Raw genomic sequence first — 14,203 nt, 5'->3', positions numbered from 1 at the left:
TAGATGCTTTCCTATAAGTTACTATTTTCTATAGTACTTTATAATAAAAATAATTGCTGGTTGCATTGTATAGTGGTTTGAAGGTAGTTACTGGAATTGCTAATTGTTTTTACAGAAAGAGTTTTCACAGCCTGGACCAGCTTTCTGCTGATGTTAGCCTTTCTCAGACATCTTTGGATCCAAGCCATTTAGAAGATGGAGATGGAAAGCAGGATGGGATGAATTTACTTAGTGAAGGTAATCAGCCTAATAATTTATCTTTGATAAAGTATTTAATACTTTAAAGTAACTTATTTCCATTAAGGTTTTTTTTTTATATACCTGCAGCTATCCCGCTTCTTTCCTGCAACCTGCAATAATTCTAAGACCCTAAATCAGGTGAATGCTAAAGGATGGCTATTTTCAGTCCCAGTAAAGTCAAGACCGAGATATAGAACAATCTGTCTTGAATAAGACAATTTGGTTAGGCATTATCTAGCTACTCTGTAAAAGGTTTTTGAGGAGCAGGTTATAATAAGTACATAAAAATAGTGATAATTTAGGCCCACATGTTTTCATCCTATAGCCAACTTGCTTACATGACATTTTATTAAATTTAATTCCATCTTCTCATTGCAAATAATAAGCATCAGTTGCAGTTTAAGAAACCATACTCAGTTAAGACCAGAAGATACCCATACACATAAGTGTGTTACGTTGCTTAAACACCATCCTACAATTCCATTTCGTGTGTGTGTGTGTAAAATTACAGGATGGTGTTTAAGCACAGTAACACACCTATGTGCATCATCATTTTATTTTTATGTAGTTATTATAACCTGCTCCTCAAAAACCTTTCCCAGAGTAGCTAGATAATGCCTTACCAAATTGTCTTATTCAAGACAGATTGTTTTACACCCCCCCCAATGTTTAAAAACCTTAGATTCCCTTGTTCAATGGCATGAAGGCCAATTCTCAGCTTGCAGCTTCCAAACAATTTGAAATGCTTCTGCATAGTAGTTCTTTGAATGTTTGAACCACTTGTCACCTATAAGATCTTGGTCATGTGGGGTGAACTGCAGCCTTGCAGCATCCTCCCATACTGCTAAGCTCAAAGTGAGTTGTAATATGCAACAGTTTCATGCAAGGAGAAAGGCTATTATGTAGGAACTACTATCATAACACTATTAGCTGATACCAGGATCCATTTAGTTTGTTTTTCACCAAATACTTTCCTGCTTCTCATTTTTTATTCTTTCCAAATGACTTGTCTCATTTTGAAATAAGCTGTAATGATATCTGATGTCTCATGGACAAACTATAGCTTCAAACATAACTTGCCTTCAGATGAAGCTGAGAGAGAAGTAAGCCCATTAATAAGTGCAGAGGGAATTCCTCCAAGATAAATCCACCCAGAAAGGAAAAAAAAGTTGAATCTACAAATGAACAGCAATAGGAACAACAATGGAATGAAGTGAGGAGGGCCAAGTTTGGCCAGAGGGGGCATATACAGCAGCACAGAGGAGTAAGGAGTCAGGAGAAAATGCGATAATCCAACAACTGTGAAGTGAACGTTGCCTGGTGTTACACTATTGGTTCTGAAACCTTACTGTGTTACTGCCAGTTAGTAAGAAACTGGATTTTAGCCATGCAAAAACCCATATATTCACAGATCAGTAAAAACTTCATTTGGTTTGTCCAGAGAGAGGGAGAGAGAAAGTCCAAAGCAATGTGTTTTTTGAGAAGGTGCAGATGGGCCCACTATAGCAAATGGATGTGTTGTCTAAAAATGGAGCTGCTCCATCTTATGACCAAATGTGAAAATGCAAGACACCTGCATTATCTACACGTAATTTTTTATTACAGGTAATGAACTGGTGCTTGGAGACAGTAGTGGATTGGATGAGAGCAAATAAACTGAAATAAAAACATGGGTATTTGGGTAAATGGTGAATTGGGTATATGGTTTAGGGTCAGATGTAGGGAATCTGTATACAATGGTACCTCGGTTTACAGACGCTTCAGGTTACAGACGCTTCAGGTTACAGACTTGCTAATCCAGAAATAGTACCTCAGATTAAGAACTTTGCTTCAGGATGAGAACAGAAATTGTGTGGTGGTGGCACAGTGGCAGTGGGAGGCCCCATTAGCTAAAGTGGTACCTCAGGTTAAGAACAGTTTCAGGTTAAGAAGGGACCTCCAGAACGAATTAAGTTCTTAACCTGAGGTACCACTGTATATAATATTAGATATGTAATGTATAGTGTTGAAAATGTATGACAACTAACATGTAAAATGAAATCAATAATAATAATAATAATAATAATAATAATAATAATAATAACTGAAGCTGAATTCTGCTAAGACAGAAGGTAGTTCATGGGCACTTGTATCCAGGAATTAAGTGAAATGTCTGTTCTAGACAGTCACACTTGCCTTGAAATGGGTAGGAGAGGGAGCAAAGTGATTGCTTTATGTTCCCTTATTGATCACTCTGGATGGGCTGGCTACTAGTGTTATATATGTGTTAATTTTTTTTTTCTTAAATAGGAAAAGAAGACACCCCTTCGTTGCTTGGTCTCTGTGGCTCTCTGACTTCAGTAGCAAGTTACAAATCTCTCACAAGTCTGAAGTCAAGTGAGTATCTTGCAAGTCCTACAACAGATATGACAAGCCCTGGACTAACACCTTCTGGAGTGGATCTATACAAAGAAGATCTCTGAATTTGTATTCAGTTGACATTCCTTAATTTATCTGCAGTTGAAACTCATACAACATTATGCCAGTTTTAAAAATTGCTACTCTGTCCTTTTTAGCAACATCTAAAAAACAATGGCTTGCAGTTGTTTTAAAAAAATACTCCTTTGCTTACAATATTCATGATTTTCAGTCTGTTGAATGTACAATTAAGGCTGCAAATCATCATTAAGAGAAAAAGGGGTTATCTTAACTGCCAAAATCTGTCTTCTCTTGAAGCTTACTTTCCTCACTTCTTTAGATATGCTCACATTTACAAGGATAACTTAAAACTCAATAGGCAAGTAAAAATATTATTTGACTATATTGTAAGAACAAAATATTTGAAATGTATTCTATTATGATGGATTGAAAAAACTGAACTACTTAGAGTTGTGGTAGCCATTAGATCTACACCTGAATTTTCATTATACTAGTCTTGCTTCCATCAGGGTTTCCCACATATTTGGCATTCTGACACGCTTAACTACTTGCAGGGTACAAAGGGGAGAAATTTGGAGACAGCATCCAAATTGTTTGTGCTCATGACATATCCAAATGTAAAGGTAGGAGGCACTTGTAGAGAAAAGCAGTGCAACTATCTATAGTGGTTCCTTTTAAGAACTTTCTGTTTTTCTCCGAAAAGCAAGTATCACAATAGACGTATATGTAAGTCTTGCTACCTGCTCTGTAGTAAAAAATTTTAATCAGGTGCCACTGGTCAACAGTCAAACAATGCTAGGCATGCTTTTTGGAACCTTTTGCAGTTTAATTTTTAAAGTGCAACCCTTTCTACAGTGTAACGAGTTTCGTTTCCTAGCATTACTGGGAATTGTTACACGCAGTAACCACAGGCTATTTTGTGTAAAAGCATAAATACGCATACAGCCCCTAAACTTAATGATTCTGAGGAAATGCTTTATTGTGCCAAAGAAGTTCCATGCATTGTTTCCTAATGTGGAACAACATGGGGGACTCTACAAGTACAGCTAATTTTTGCACTATCAGTTTGATTACCTACTTATTATTTTGCCAAAAAGAGATGTGCCTCTTGTAAGACTTGCTATAAAAATTGATTAGCATTAAGAGAAAGCAGATTATACATGAAATTCTTTGTGTTGGCAAGTTTATTATTTTTCATATGTGCCGAGCTAAATGAGACAAAACAAGACAATGCTCCTGCTTTGCCAAATGTTACGTACTGACTACCTGGTAAAAGTAATGCAGTGCATGTTAATTATCTCTTGTAAAATAGTTATCTTTTAAGAACATGAGGAAAAATGAAATCTTTGCGGCCAAGTTTTGAGAGATAGATAGAGTATTGTTAGCAGGTTTGTATGTGTGACCTCTTCCTTGGGACAATTTACTGTTGATCTGGAAACATGACTGTCACACCAGTTATTGATTAGTTGGAGCAGCTGGGATCAAAGCCTTTTTTTTTTACAGACCATATCTAAAATCTCTAGTTTGTATGTGAAACCAGTCAGGTCAATATTTGTGCATGAAAAGTTTACTGTCTTCGTTCTGAAATCCTGCCAAGCTTTCAGACTTGGAAAAAAAACAAACCCCAAATTGTGCAGACTTGCACTGCTGTATCAAATGTTGCATGTGCATTAAACATTTTGTACTATTACTACTTTTGTTGTTGTACTTTTTCCAACAGAAATATTGCCTGCCATTGTTTTATCATTTTAGCTTGTACACAATCTTGAGAAGGGTTTTAATAGGTGTTACATAATACAGTAATAAATGAATATTGATTCAAATGGAACAAACGGTCAAGTGCACTACACCAATGTTATCTTAAGGGAATTGCAGAGTTGTGCTAGGAAACTATAAAGTGTTCAACTTTGCATTACAGACTGTTTTACTATAGACATTATTATTTACAATTATATTCTGCTTTCTGAAAGATTTTTAAGTGGTTTATAATAGGTAAATGTGGTTAGAACATACTGCATAAATCCTACATCAATTACTGTGGCTACCATTTTCTTTCACTTACAAGGTGTGGAACTTTATTCTGGGAGTTAATTTGTAGCTATGTTTTAACTGGACCATTTGCAATGCTGCTATGCCAAATATTTGTACTACATTACATTATTTTTGTAAGCTGATGGTTGATTTTAAAACCTGAATGAAAAAATGGGAAAGTGGCTATAAACCTATCAAATAAAATACAGCCCAATTTATGTTGCATTTAAAAAGCAATTTGCCCAATCTTCTCTCAAGCGTGGTCATATAATCTGTACAATGAGGATGGTGGATTGCAATTTTGGTGCTTTAGTGTTTTTGTAACTGATAGAGAACAATTGTGTCTTATACATTCCAGAGATGGCATGTATACTCAAACCACCCGTGCGAGCATCCTTACCTTTTCTGGAGGTGTGTACTGAGTGGGCTTTGCCCCCTAAGGAAGGCAGAGCTTTTAAGCTCCCAAACTTACTTACTTGGCTGTGGGATGCTCTTGAAGAGATCTCATTACGCCATCCAAGTTCCTGCAAGATATAGTGAGAGCCTTCCAGGAGAGCCCTGTAAGCCAGTCTGGGAGCTTGAAAGTTCTTTCTGAGCTGGGAAAATGCTGCACAAAAAAGAGCTTTTAAGCTCTTCCCCTTCAGTACACTTAATTTGTTATTTCAACTGCATAGTTTAACACATGTAAGTTCCATTCATCCTATATTTTAAATTGTTCAGTTATGTTTTAAGGTGCCACCTTGAGCTTTTTATAAGGAAAGGTATGGTACAATGTTTTAAATAAGGATGTGGAACGATAGTTTGTTGTGATCACAAGTGTTCATGAAATTTTGAAATGTAAGATGTTACATTTTCTTGACTACTAAAAGGGTATTTTGAGGAAGATGTTTATCTTCAAAATTAGCAATACTACGGTAAGTGAAATAAAGAGCCCGATAGATTTGAAACATCTATAACAGTGAGGGAGCTTCAAGTGCTGGTCTAAAGTGTACTATGATCCTTATATAACAATGCCCTACATTTTCACTTGTGGATGTGCTAACATATTTTTTTAAATGGTCGTTCTCTTCCCTCCCCTCCCAAATTTATAATGGGCCTTCACTCCTTCAACTTCAGTACATGGAGATGCTGCAGTGGTAGCAGTTTTACCGTATTTTTCGCTCCATAGGACGCACTGGACCATAGGGCGCACCTCATTTTTAGAGGAGGAAACCCAGGAAAAAAACATTTTTCTGGTTTTCCTCCTCTAAAAGCCCTGTTTGTTTGTTTTTTTGAGGATCAGCTAAAAGCTTTGCAGCTTTTTTGCAAAGGGAAAAGCCCTGGCTTTTTTGAGGATCAGCTGAAAGTTTTGCAGCTGTTTTTGCAAAGGCAAAAGGCCTTTTTTTAGGATCAGCTAAAGGCTTTGCAGCTTTTTTGCAAAGGGAAAAGCCCTGTTGTTTTTTTGGTTTTTTTTTGAGGATCAGCAAAAGGTTTTGCAGCTTTTTTTTGCAAAGGGGGAAAAGCAAAGCTCCTTTTGCAAAGGGGGAAAAGCAAAGAGGAAAAGCCCCATTTTTATGGGGTTTAACTCACATTTCTGAAAAATCTTAAGAAGCCATTTCTACTGTTTCCAGACAGATAATCTAATCAGCCAGTCACATGTCCTGGGGAAACAAACAACCTCCCTCTGCAGCACATTCAACAAAGGAGGGCGTGGCTGAAAGGGAGCCGGGACTCTTATCTCTCTCCCGATCTCTTTCTGATCAGCTGCTGAGCAGGGTCCTTTCAACACTCCCTTTTCTCTTTGTAAAATAAAAAACACAATCTGCTTTTGGCTCCTGGACAATTTAGCTGCAGGGACCACCATTCGCTCCATAAGACGCACAGGTATTTCCCCTTACTTTTTAGGAGGAAAAAAGTGCGTCTTATGGAGCAAAAAATACGGTACTTTGTAACATTCATAGTGTATTGGCTTTGGAAAGCTCCCTATTAGTCATAATACTATCCTATTTAGTGCTGCTTTATTTCATTTCCAACACTGACTGCTAAGCTCTACCACAAATCTTGACACTCTAGTTTACTTTCAGTGAGTTAGATACAAACCACTCACACAGAAATCAAGTTCCAGACAACTGCTTTTAAAATGTGTGTTCCTTCTCATTATAGTGAAAGTTACCCATGTATCCCCTTTGAAAATTATCTACGTATTTAAATGAAAAAATAATCTTTACATGTTAAGAAGTGGTGCCTGCAACAAAATACTGCAGTGCAGAATGCTCCTTTTCAGATTTCAACCACTCCTTTAATTCCCTTCCCAATTTTCCACTCAGTCAATATTCTAGGTCTATGGAGTATTTCTCCCTTCCCTCCTGAATTTCTTTGTACATCTGTAAAATGCCGAATCTGTAAAATTCGGCATTGCCCCAAGCCTGTAGCTGCCACCCCTCCTGTAAGTGTAGTGTGGTTTCAGCCACACAAGCGTAATCACTTGCAGAATGAGTTTATTAGTATATATGATTTTGAAGCATTTTCCCACTCTTAACAACCTTGAAACAACTTGTCCTTCCAAACCCAGTGTGTTATATCTTAACATCCTACACGTGCCTTTTCTTTTCTCTTCTCCTTATGATATAGCCAATAACATGTCATATTGGTATTTAAATCTCAATTAAGAGTACATTGGGTTGGTGGGGGGAGTAATGTTGAGTTACTGACATGTTTTATACCACCCAGAATAATTTAAACTGTTTAAACTGTGTGTGAATATATTAGAGTAATTTCTACAGCTGGCAAAAGATAATTGGTCACGTGCTATATTGAATGAATTTAATAAAAATTGCCTGTGTGCATACACTGTATTATCAAGTACAACTGGAAGTTTATTAACCCTTTACTAGGAAGCATGACATGCATAATTCTAGGCTAGGTGTGTGTACCCATTTGCAAAACAACTGTATGCACGCCTGTACCAGTCCTGGAAAGACACCAAGTGTAAACTTTATATTTTATTAAGAAAATACATTTTCCTTGTTTAATTAAAAAGGTGGTTGTTTCTGGGTAATGGCATGCTAAACATAACAGTGTAGAAATATTCAAACTAGGAAATTCTCATGGTTTTCATTAAGATCTGTACATATTAATCATAGCTGCTGAAGGAATTTTGTTTGTCCTACTCCTATGCCTTATTCACATACACTGTTAACCTGGATTATTCAATCACATGATGTAGGCACTCTAAATAATATGGCCTTGAGTGTCTGATACATTATTTCCTTTGTGGAAATACAATCTTGTATGTATAATTTCAAAATACGGTTCTGTGGAAAAAATATTGCTAAAACCAGCTAGACTGTTACAAGCTATATGATGGTTAGCTACATGAAGTGGCTGCTGTATGAAAGACATTTCGATTTTCCTGGAGGAAGCCTGCAGCAGTTCATGGGCTGTGCAGCATTCTTCTTTTGCAGAACTAGGTCCTCCTCCTGAACAGAGCTGACTTGAAGGCATGCATGATATGCAAGGGGCTTATCAACTATATATTTAAGATGTAAAATTATCTTATGGACCTTCTTACTGCTGCCACCAAGTTTACTGAATCAGCATTAAATGTTCTTCATAGCTTTGTCTTTATTTATTCTACGGAAGAAAGATTTCCCATATTCATAGGCGCTGATCATTATGGCACAAGCAGGAGCAATTTTTGTCAGTCTTGGAATAATGCCTACAGAAAAGATAAAATTATAACTATTCAAGAGTATGGAAGAACTAAATGGGAGATCATCAGTAAGCTATTGTATGTAATTGCTTAAATTTTTGCACAAGTAGCACAATGTTATTGTACTTACCCATTTATTTCAATCATTTGTTATGTTTAGCCTAGAAGAGAATATTAAAAGAGGGGACATGATAGTTGTCTTCAAATATCTGAAGGACTGTCACACACAAGATGGGGCAGAGTAGGGCCAGAACCAATTATCTTTATTTCATTATTCTCAAGTCTAAAGGGACCACACAGTATTTTCATTTGCTTATTGTCTATAACACATAATGTGGCTAAAATTGATAGGGAAGTACTGCTGTACTGGCATTTATAACTATTAGCTACTGTATGTTTGTCCTGTTGTTCAGTCTTGCAATCTGAATTCTCTTATATTTATCACTGTGCAAAAACCATTATACCAATATATTTTTACAGACCCTATCTCACAAGATCACTGCACATAACTTAAACCTACAATGTACAGAAAACACAGGTTTGTCAAGCCTTGAACCATCATCCATAAACAAAATATTTGGGGTATATGAATATTTGCTTTGTAGCAGATTTAAGAGATCAAAGCTATTTGAAAAGTAAGGCTAATAAATCTGAATGATCTTAATCATTGTTAATATAATAAAGTTCATAGATTCTTTGAGAGATTCAAAAGCACAACCCTAATTGTTTACCCATAACAATGTTCATGGTAATGCTTCAGGCTCTCATAGAGACTGTGAAAGTACACTATATGGCAATTTTTTTTTGCCAAGGCTGCATCCCATTCTTACATGGGGGCCTAACAGTTTCTCATCATTGGGACTGATCAGTGCCCTGGGGGCCTCCCCAATTAAGTAACTGAGTTAGTTTGTTTTCCACTTTTCACAACTGCAAAATAGTTTGTAGGGAAACTTTGCTATGCAAAACAACAAAGTGTTATTGTCATAACTACAGAAAGACTGTCATAATTGCTAAATGTTTCAAATAGCTTAAGGTGCAATCCTAATCAGAGCTGCTCCTAACAATTGGCCAGGACCACCACTGCATCTGGAGTCATGCCCATTTCAGAGCTTCTGCAGTGACTGGACATGATGCTGTCATGTGATGGCAGTGGGGTTGGCTTTGGCTCCAATGAATCCTAGGCAGGTTCAGCTCCGCACCACCTCGTGCCTTAAATCGGACAGAACGGGGAGTACTGCACCACAGATACTGGGTGAAAAGCAGGGCCGTCTTAAGGAGATTGGCCGCCGTGGTGCAGCAATCCCTCCGGCGCCCCCGGCGTGCCGCCTCTCCGCTGCCTCCCTCTTGCGCTTGCCGCCCCTCGGGAAGGGGGGTGGGCGAGCAGGGGATGAGGGACGTGGCGCTGGAGCGGCGGGGGGCTCTGCGCGCCGTTCCAGTGCTCCCGGGACGGGAGGCGAGGGCGGCCGGCTCGCAGCCCGCCCGGGACCGGCATGGGCGGCAGCGGCTGCACCGCTGGTGCACGAGCGCCCAGCCGCTAGCCCACCCTTGGGGGCGGGTTGGGGAGGGGGCGGCCGGTATGCCAGTGGGCTCGATCCTTCCGGCGTCCCCATGCCTCCGGGGCGTCCGGGGGAGAGCGTGGGCGGCGTAAGCACCCGGCCGTCCATGGGGGCGGAGGGGGAGGCCGCCCGGCTCCCCCCCCCCGCTCGCTGCGCTCAAAGACAGGGCTGTGCTGCCGGCGCGTGAGCGCCCGCCCGCTCACACGTCCGTGGGGTTGGGTTGGGGAGGGGGCACCCGGTATGCCGGCAGGCTCGCGGGGGCGCCCCTGGGGGCCCGGCGCCCTGGTGCACCGCGCCACCAGCCCAAATGGATGAGACGGCCCTGGTGAAAAGACATAGTGGCCCACTGTGGTACTGGATAGGAACGGGGTGTGTTGGTGGTAGTGAAGGGTATTTGGACTGCACAGTAAGTTCTGCTGTAGATACTAGGATACTGCCTAAGACAAACAACATATGGAAAACACATCAACCTCTAGCTTAGTGAGAAAGCAGTAATTTACCAGTATATAATCCAGTAAATCCATTTTCAGCAACAATTCTCTTCATTAATTCCCATATCGATACACTCCTCTGCTGTGAAGCTGAGTAAAACAAAACTACTAAATAGGAGTAGAAAAATGTGGGTGTACAATTAAATGTCAATTATACTTCTACCTAGCCACATCTCTCTGGTGGTAAATTATGCAAGGAAGCACCATTTTCAGGTGGGACTGCTTTCAAAACTCACCCCCCCACACACATTTTTATCTCACCTTTTTATTTTATATCAAGAATGCTCAAGAACAGTGGTTGCCAAACATTTTTTCTCATGGAACACAAGAAAATTGCTCAGGGTATTGGTGAACCATGAAATAATTTTTCTGCTGGTTGTAGTATTTGTAATGTGCTGTGCTAGATGCAGTGTGATTGTCAATTTTATTTCTTATATTGTATTACAATTTGAATACCACAGAATTCAAAATGTAATGCAATAAAACATAAGAAATTAAAGAAGCGCTGTATTGGAAATAACTATTACACACTTGATTCAGAGAAGGCTGAATATTCTCTTGCCTTCCTGATCATGTAAAAGAGGCCAGCAGGCCGGCACATTCTACAGCTTCAAAATATTCACTAAGGGCAGCCCACAAAGTGTGTGGTCCTTCCATGATCATTGATACTGGTTAGATCACCAAGAATTGGTTCAATAAATATTGTACTCGATAGTGGATGTAAAAGAAAAAATACTTGGTGAATTAGAACTTACCATGTGTGCTGACAGGTTCCCACATTTCAGTCTGCTTGTGTGTTTTAACTACATCAAAGGGTAAAGTTAATACAGCAGCAATCTAGGGGGGAATTAAATTTTTGAATGTTAACAGTACCCACAGGCAAATAGATTCCATTGCAACTTTCAGTGTAAGGATAGAATACTGTGTGCTGACTTGCATCATGTTGGACAGCACTAACACAATCTAATACATTTAAAATATTTAAGTTCCAATTAACTCAATCAGACTGTTAATATAGCAAAATGATGATACAAAATCCTGGATTTTAAACTGAGAGCTTATCCGTGTTAAATTCAGCATCTAGGTGGGAATCAAAGCAATTTTCACTCTGCAAATCATAACCTTTTTATTTGCAATAAAAAGTACAATCTCATTTGTGTGTACATTTGAGTAAACATACATACGAATGAAGTGTTATGCATTTTGCTTGGCTTAAAATGTGCAATAATGTAATAGTATAATAGTGCATCTGCAGCAGCACAACTGGATGCTTTCATCTTCCCCATAATGTGGATACTACAGATATGTTTAGCATCTCATCTAGCTTGGTCCTTTTAAGTAAACATGCATAAAACAATGCTGTGAGTTTATGTTGAAACAACCAAACCACAGCCTATTTACTTCAAAGAAAGTACAACTGAAATTAACAGGACATTGTTCCAAATAAATGTGCTAAGAACATCATTGAGTTTTTTTTCTTTTTCATCTGGTGCTTCTCTGTTGATACCTTAAAAGTGCACAAGGAGTTTCCCATTCAGAATGCCTTCTTTTCTTATTTTATGTTGCCTAAGTATAGATCTGCTCTCTCATTTAAATTATCAGGACAGACTCTATATACAAGACTACAGTATACACATATACACTTATGTAAAAATTACATAATTTCTATTAGATGAAAAGTTATCAACAAAAACTAGACTTACAGAACCAGCTACTGCTCCTGATGAGAAAATGATAAAGAATGTTGGCTCCCTTTTACTTAATTTCTTGCATAACCCCTTCTTGAAGTATTCATAGTTACACCAGTACAGTGCTACAGGGACAAAAAGTCAGAAAATGCAACAGAGACTTTTTGCAATCTGAAAACGGAGAACTACAGTGATCAAGTTTTCCATGTCTATACAGTTGTACCTTGGAAGTCGAATGGAATCCATTCCGGAAGTCTGTCGGACTTCCAAAATGTTTGGAAGCCAAAGCATGGCTTCTGTTTGGCTGCAGGAAGCTCCAGCAGCCAATCAGAAGCTGCGGAACTTGTGTTGGATGTTCGGGTTCCAAAAGAATGTTTGAAAACTGGAACACTCACTTTTGGGTTTTGATCATTCAGGAGCCGATTTGTTCGGGAGCAAGGTGTTTGAGATCCAAGGTACGACTGTATGTGGTTAGAAGTTAAACAAATAGACGGAAGCAATTGTGCATCCACAAAGCAAACTAATTGCTCGTCACATTGTTACTTACCACAATGTGGAATAAAAATATAATCATGTGCAGGGAGGGGGCATGCCAGCCAACTAGTCAAATTGTTGTCAACTGATATTAGTGTGCATTAGTTTGAACCTTAAGACCATACTCCTATACTATAAACTCAGAAGCACCAGTTAAAACAGTGCTTACTTCCAAGTCAATCATCTGTAGGATCAGGCTGTATATCTGAGTTTGGACCAAAAATGGTTTTCATTGGGGGCCATTTGGAGGAATGAAAGTAAAGTTGCTTGAGTTATCTCAAGGTAGAAATAGTTCTTCGTTTCTCTTAATACTCTAATCACAGAACTTTTGTTTTTAAACCATTACTTTAATTAGCATTATTTATATGTGGGCTAGTAAAAAAGTTGGTGGGCTGGAAACTTGTGGACTTAGCTACAGACTGTTTAAAAATGATAGAGCACTTCAGTGCTCACAGTGTGTGGCTGGGCATTGCTGTAGGGCCAGTCTCTGTTTCAACCCGCCCTCCTCCCTGAAAATATTCTGTTTAGTATTGGAAGCATGGCATAACCACCAAAAATCAAAGTTTATTTTTTAAAACATTTTTTAAAGCTTCATACATTCAGTCATGGTGGAAAGGAAATAAACGTATTGGCCTTCATTAAATACTTGCAGACACCCATACATTTCATACTTATAAAGCAGTGCCTTATTTGGATTCTTTCCTCTTGGCTTTTCAGACATCCCAAATTGGCAAAATCTTCATCTGAAAAGAATCTGCATCAGCCAATATAACCAAAAGTACTACCAATGCAAAACAAGTCATACCTGAGAATGGTACATCTCTAAGAACTGTGGGACCCCATCCTTTCCAGAGTGAAAGCCAACCACTTTGGGTCACATTACTACTGATGCAAGCAAGCAGCTTTTTATAACACAACCGCCGAGACTGCATTTTTGTTTTTATCATTTCGATTGGACTTGTTGCAGTGGCTGCACACACTAAGTGGGAGGGGAAGAACACAATATGCTCAATAGTTATGTCAATAGAACATTTCCATAGTAGCATCTGCAAGAGAAGATTTGCTTTCTCTGTTTTGTCCATGCCTGTCATTTTTTCAATGCAGATAAACATAATAAAAATTATTATCTAATTATGTATGTGTTGCCTCAAGGGCAAAAAAACTACAGTGGTACCTCTGGTTGCGCATGGGATCCGTTCCAGAGCTCCAGTCGGATCCCAAGGAATTCGCAACCGGGGGTGTCTGTTCTGCGCATGCGTGTGGCGCATAGAGCGCTTCTGCGCATGCGGTGAAACCCGGAAAAATACTTCCGGGTTTGCCGCGTGCATAACCCGAAGGATACTCAACCAGAGATGTGCATATCCAGAGGTACCAATGTAGTTCAACTGCCCTAAGTTTCCCTTGCAGTTCCTTTGGTGGCTCCATTTTATTACTCAACATCTACAGATAGTTGCTACAAGAGATCATGTGAGGTTCTGAAGTCTAGTGACATCATACACTGATGACACCCAGTTTTATTATTTTATTCTAATCCCACCTAGAACCAGCAACAGA

General features: G+C 39.0%; 2 protein-coding genes across 8 annotated transcripts in view; one reads left to right on the top strand and one right to left on the bottom strand.

Moving 5' to 3' along the window:
- Positions 1-4,348, top strand: part of RUNDC3B (RUN domain containing 3B) — a 33,219-nt gene extending 28,871 nt beyond the window's left edge. For both annotated transcript variants that reach the window (XM_033165186.1, XM_033165185.1), the window contains 2 exons: positions 116-237; positions 2,530-4,348. In XM_033165186.1, the coding sequence (XP_033021077.1) occupies positions 116-237; positions 2,530-2,702 (295 nt within the window). In that variant the 3' untranslated portion in view covers positions 2,703-4,348. The remainder of the gene's footprint in view (positions 1-115; positions 238-2,529) is intronic.
- Positions 4,349-7,657: 3,309 nt separating this feature from the next.
- The window catches only part of SLC25A40 (solute carrier family 25 member 40), a 12,402-nt gene continuing 5,856 nt past the window's right edge, over positions 7,658-14,203 (bottom strand). For 2 of the 6 annotated variants that reach the window (XM_033164946.1, XM_033164949.1), the window contains exons 7-11: positions 13,455-13,628; positions 12,131-12,240; positions 11,183-11,264; positions 10,437-10,535; positions 7,658-8,386 (exon numbers count right to left, since the gene is read on the bottom strand). In XM_033164946.1, coding sequence (XP_033020837.1) covers positions 8,268-8,386; positions 10,437-10,535; positions 11,183-11,264; positions 12,131-12,240; positions 13,455-13,628 — 584 coding nt within the window. In that variant the 3' untranslated portion in view covers positions 7,658-8,267. Of the gene's footprint in view, positions 8,387-8,510; positions 8,542-10,436; positions 10,536-11,182; positions 11,265-12,130; positions 12,241-13,454; positions 13,629-14,203 lie in introns of all 6 variants that reach the window. The other 4 variants (XM_033164951.1, XM_033164947.1, XM_033164948.1 and 1 more) reach the window with 4 other exon arrangements.

This window comes from Lacerta agilis, chromosome 12, assembly GCF_009819535.1.
Source record: "Lacerta agilis isolate rLacAgi1 chromosome 12, rLacAgi1.pri, whole genome shotgun sequence".
NCBI classification, from domain to species: Eukaryota; Metazoa; Chordata; class Lepidosauria; order Squamata; family Lacertidae; genus Lacerta; species Lacerta agilis.
Note: the sequence above shows the minus strand (reverse complement) of the source record. Positions and strands in the feature narration are given on the sequence as shown.